Raw genomic sequence first — 6,131 nt, 5'->3', positions numbered from 1 at the left:
GCAGAATAACATGGAGCTGATATCACCATTCATGTTCCTGACAGCAGAATAACATGGAGCTGATATCACCATAATTTTTTCTGACCCACCAGATTGTCATATTTTTGTATTGTGATAAATTGAATTTCGATATATCGTCCCATCGCTGCATTTTGGAAATACAAGGTTTTCACCTGTGATGTCACCTCCATCTCTGCATCTGGTCTGATAATGTGAATGTGAACGATGCACATTTACATGACTCACATTTGTAATTAGAATAATTAATAATAATAATAATAATAATAATAATAATAATAATTTTGTAGTTATTATCTTGAATTATCTTCAATCCATTCTATTTGTGCTGTTATCTTGTCTACATCATATTCTCTGCTGCTGCAGTGATCCAGTTTTATTTTTTTATGTTTTTTTGTAAATTAATTCTTCATTTAAATTCTGAAGTCACCCGACCTTAAAGATCAAATTCTGTGGGAAACAAAATGAAGAATATTGAATATTGACAGAACAAATCGGCGACTTCAGTCTAAAAATATTGGTATCGGTCTTCCGAAACCCGATATCGATCAAACCGTCATCTGATCTGATATCTGATGGATCAATACCTGCATCTCCAGCGCGTGGAGGTTGGCCTGCAGCTCGGAGTCGGTCCTCAGGAGTCTCTTCACCTCGTCCATGTGAGTCTGCAGCAGCTCCCTCATCTGCCAGGACACCCAAACTTTATAAACCACATACTGATGATGATTTTTACTTTTATTATATATATCATTCAGTGAATTATATCTTCAGAAAAACAATAGGTAAAATATAATATATATATATATATATTTTTGATATATAGCATTTTACAAATGAACTCTTGTTAATAATAATAACAATAATAACAATAATAATAATAATAATAATGATAACAATAACAATAACAATAATTAGAATTACAATAATAACAATAATAATAATAAAAATAATATAGATTTTTTTTTTTTTATTAGATATATAGCAATTTGCAAATGAACTCTTGATGATGTAACCTGATATCTAAATAAACTATGATCAGCCCAGGAAACATTATAAAAAACAAAACAAAACACTTTACTCATTCTAGTTATTGAACTGTCTGTAGTATTGATATTATTATGGAAGTTATCACTGTCGTTTCAGTCTCCAGGCGAACTGACTGGCTTCAGTGTTAATTGATTTGTTATTGATGAGGCTGATCGGTCTGACCTGCGGTGCTGCAGCAGACACCCGGACTGCACCGATCACCAGGACGATGGAGCCGGTCAGCATCAGCGACATGAACTGGAATACAACACAATAGAATACAATAGAATACAATACAACAGATTAGAATACAATAGAATACAATAGAATACAATAGAATAGAATACAACAGAATAGAGCAGAATAGAATACAATAGAATAGAATAGAATACAATACAATACAATACAATACAATACAATACAATAGAATAGAATACAATAGAACAGAATAGAATACAACAGAATAGAATAGAACAGAATAGAATACAACAGAATAGAATACAATAGAATAGAATAGAACAGAATAGAATAGAATAGAATAGAATAGAATAGAATACAACAGAATAGAATACAATAGAATAGAATAGAACAGAATAGAATACAACAGAATAGAATACAACAGAATAGAATACAATAGAATAGAATACAACAGAATAGAATACAATAGAATAGAATAGAACAGAATAGAATACAACAGAATAGAATAGAATAGAATAGAATAGAATAGAATAGAATAGAATACAATAGAATAGAATACAATAGAATAGAATACAACAGAATAGAATAGACTAGAATAGAATAGAATAGAATAGAATAGAATAGAATAGAATAGAGGCTTTGCAGCTGTGTAACACATCTCCTGCTGAGCTTCCTGTGACACAGTAAACTGTCTTGTCTTTAGTCTCTACTGCAAAACACTCTGAGTTGTAGCTTGAGAAGAGTCAGCTCAGTTAACCTGAACAAACTGTTAGCTAGCTGACGAGGGACAGGAGGGAGCGGGACCGTACCACTCTGAGCGGGACGGGCCTCTCCTTGTACGCTCCGTACGTCCCGAGGCAGGACAGCAGGATGGAGGCCACGGCCACGATGTAGATCCAGACCAGACCGGCCGCCGCGTCGCCAACCTGCACACACAGACAGGAAGTCAACTGACAGAGAGACAGACAGACAGACAGACAGACAGACAGACAGACAGGAGGACAGACAGACAGACAGACAGACAGACAGACAGACAGGAGGACAGACAGACAGACAGACAGACAGACAGACAGACAGACAGACAGACAGGAGGACAGACAGACAGACAGACAGGAGGACAGACAGACAGACAGACAGACAGACAGGAGGACAGACAGACAGACAGACAGGAGGACAGACAGACAGACAGGAGGACAGACAGACAGACAGACAGACAGACAGACAGACAGGAGGACAGACAGACAGACAGACAGACAGACAGACAGACAGACAGACAGACAGGAGGACAGACAGACAGACAGACAGGAGGACAGACAGACAGACAGACAGACAGACAGGAGGACAGACAGACAGACAGACAGGAGGACAGACAGACAGACAGGAGGACAGACAGACAGACAGGAGGACAGACAGACAGACAGACAGGAGGACAGACAGACAGACAGGAGGACAGACAGACAGACAGACAGACAGACAGGAGGACAGACAGACAGACAGACAGGAGGACAGACAGACAGACAGACAGACAGACAGGAGGACAGACAGACAGACAGACAGGAGGACAGACAGACAGACAGACAGGAGGACAGACAGACAGACAGACAGGACAGACAGACAGACAGACAGGAGGACAGACCTTGTGGTTCACATTATTAGCCATCACTCCCAGCACCATCAGAACACATCCTGCAATCTGAGGAGAAAACAAACTGGTATGAACATTACAACAGAAACACATACAGACAATATCATATATATATATTATAATACAATATAATATAATAAACTGTAAGAACATGCAGATTTAGTTTGTCAGTCACACAGAATACCCATGCTGCTGCTGTATGACTAGTTTCAATGTTAAAGTGATATTCCGCAACTTTTTCATGTAAATAAAATTGTGTTTTGCCACTCTGTGTTACAGCAGCAGAGAGAAAGAATGATAAAAAGAATGATTTTACTTTTTCAGCTTGTTACAACAATCAGAGGAGGCTGAAAACAACTCCGTTTTTCATAAGAAAAAGGCAAAAAAAAAGAGAAAAATCCCCCAAAAATAGACATGATAATAAATTTGTATGGTCGAATTTTTTTTTTCCTATCTCATAAATCATCTCGCGACCCCCTGGTTGAGAATACACTACATACAATAGTGATTCAACGTATATCCTGTTAGTTTTTACATTTGCCGTTCTAAACAACAAAGCGAGTCAGTCTTTCCCGGGAAAAATCCTCCGGCACAGGAAGTCATGTGCTTTATGTAACCAGAAGCAACAACAGAGGTTTGTCTTCATGATGTTTGTCGAGCGCCGACACCGAGAGAAAAACACCAACAAGAATTTTGCAGATTTTCAGTTTAAGTAGTTTTACTGTTAAAAAATTGTATTCTTACTCTTCGCATTTTTTTTTTTTAATTTATGCTTTTGTTTGATTATATAGTTGAGAGTAACTGGGCAGATGAGAGAGACAGAGACGATCCAAACCCGCAGCTTTAACAGAACGTCACAAACTGAAAACAAGACAAAAACTGTCATTTGGTAAACTGAAATATAAATAAAAATGACACTGTGAAAAAAACAAAAACTGAACTGAACTTTTTCTTTATGTGCAGGGTGAAAAAGCAGATGAGTTTTGGGCAGAGAATCTTTGGCTAGTTTTACTGAACACTACCTGAAAAATTAATGTAAATACATTTTAAAAAGAATTTATGACTTGTTTGTATCACAAATACCTGTTGAAACATATATCAAATACTTTTTCTGAACTCATACCTTTACAACACCAGCTGAAAATACAACTACAACTGAAACAGTTTTTAAATCAGTTTTTATTACAAACTTGTAATATTTGTGAAAAACATGAAATGTTTGAACTGAATTGAAAACTAAAATGACCAAACCCACACTGAAAACTAACTAAAAGTGAACTGAAATTGAAAAAAAAATCCCAAACTATAATATTTCTTTAAACACCGGACTGCAGTGTGAAGACGTTATGCCTCTAAATTTTGTCAAAATCTGAGCAGTGCAGTCTGAGATTTCACATCTGAGTTATGAATTTTGACCGTTAAAAACACCAGACCTAACAGTAATACTGAACTACAACTGAAACTTAAGAAAAACTGAACTGAAACTTACAGTAATAAAAACTGAACTGCAACGTAAAAAAAAAACTAAAACTAAACATTTGTAAAAAATAAATACATAAAAATAAATGACCAAAGCCACACAGAAATCTAACTAAAACAAAACTGAAATTGAAATAAAAATGGAAAACTATAAAAATAAAAACTATTGAAAAATCCCAAACTATAATAATTGTGGTTTTAGTTTGATGAGTTTATCCTGAATTTTTCCCTGTTGATCTGAAATTTCGGGGCATTTTGTTTTTTTTTTATCAAAGGTAATTTTATCGAACTATTGAACAGGTCTGGTTACTGATGTGATGCTGGGAGATAATATGTATTGATGACTATATTTACAAAGTTATCAGCTTATCGATGCGGTCATCGGACCACAGCGGCCGAGGATTTTACATTTCCTGAGTGTGTTTCATTTCCGAGCTGCCGAGGGTTAGAAGAAGTTAAATATAAATCAATCAATAAATTAAACAACATAAAATCTACTAGTATTTGGCTGTTGATTGATTGGATTTTTTTTTAGAAAGTTTGATGAATGTAATCCTTCAGTAAAGTTTAGTTTAATTCCCATTCACGTTTCAACCCGAACCCTTTCCTTCCTCTCGACTCTTTTAAATATATTTACACTTTTTAAATATGATCTGGAGTCCCTTCATGGTGTCGATCTTGAACTGTTCTTCACCATGACTTTATTTATTTTTCTATTATTACTTTTATTGATCTTGTTATTAATATAGTCAAATGAGCTAATATTTAATTACAAAATACACAAATTTGCACATGAGAACAGTTTTTTCAGTGTTCATTCATTCTGATGATTTTCTTTTTATTTATTTAGAGATTTGAAGTGAAGCTGCTCAAACCCCCACCAAAAAAAAAAGAAAATTACAAAAATAAAATTAAAAAAACAAAACTAGCTGAACACACACATTAAGCACAGTGGTCTGCCCTCCATACACCCATCTTCACCACGACTTTAAAGCACTTTGGGTTCAACTGAAAAGCATTTCTACAAATAAACTATAAAAATAAACAAAATAAATAAGTAAATAAAGTGATTTGCTGTGCTACTCACCCCCAGCAGAACACTGTAGAGGATGAAGAAGCATTTCAGACAGGGGTTCGCCTTCCCCATCCTGGACAGAAACAGCTTTTCTTTCAATGTACTGAGAAAAAAAAACTAAAGAAACAAACAAAAAAAACAAAACAGAAAATATGATTACAACAGGGAAAGAACAAAACAAAATCAATCTGTGCTGATGCTGATACAAAAAAGTCTATAAGAGCAACATATCATTCTCACCTAGATCGAAACAATCACTTCTCAAAATACAAAAAAAACTTTTAAAGAGTTTAAAGATCAGGATAAATCAGCCTGAGGAAGTCGAGTGAGAAATCGTTGAGATCTGACAGCGGTGGTAAAACCGGTTGTTGGGTGATTCCCAGGAGGGTTTGAGCTGCAGAGGGACAGGTTTTATACCCGTGTCACGGTGGGAGGGCCGGCTGCTGCTGCCTGACACCAACGAAGAAGAAGAGAACAACACTGGAGCTGCGAGTCAGTGAATAAACAAGTCAGTAATCAAATAAACAAATAGGCAAATCATTACATACACACACACCGGACGTGTAAGTAGGTAAAACTTTATTTATATGGCAACTTTTTAAACACAAGCGCTTCACTACAAGAGGATAGAAGAAAGAAGACATGAAAACATAAGAACAACTTTAAGAGAAGACAAACCCTTAAAAGCTA

General features: G+C 35.7%; 1 protein-coding gene across 1 annotated transcript in view; it reads right to left on the bottom strand.

Annotated features, from left to right (window-relative positions):
- The window catches only part of LOC139930284 (tetraspanin-8-like), a 12,031-nt gene extending 6,217 nt beyond the window's left edge, over nt 1-5,814 (bottom strand). The window contains exons 1-6 of the mRNA XM_078282184.1: nt 5,682-5,814; nt 5,454-5,558; nt 2,879-2,935; nt 2,052-2,168; nt 1,228-1,302; nt 606-701 (exon numbers count right to left, since the gene is read on the bottom strand). Coding sequence (XP_078138310.1) covers nt 606-701; nt 1,228-1,302; nt 2,052-2,168; nt 2,879-2,935; nt 5,454-5,513 — 405 coding nt within the window. The 5' untranslated portion in view covers nt 5,514-5,558; nt 5,682-5,814. The remainder of the gene's footprint in view (nt 1-605; nt 702-1,227; nt 1,303-2,051; nt 2,169-2,878; nt 2,936-5,453; nt 5,559-5,681) is intronic.
- Nucleotides 5,815-6,131: the final 317 nt, after the last annotated feature.

This window comes from Centroberyx gerrardi, chromosome 24 (assembly GCF_048128805.1).
Source record: "Centroberyx gerrardi isolate f3 chromosome 24, fCenGer3.hap1.cur.20231027, whole genome shotgun sequence".
Taxonomy (NCBI): Eukaryota; Metazoa; Chordata; class Actinopteri; order Beryciformes; family Berycidae; genus Centroberyx; species Centroberyx gerrardi.
This window is presented reverse-complemented; position numbering and strand designations above follow the sequence as displayed.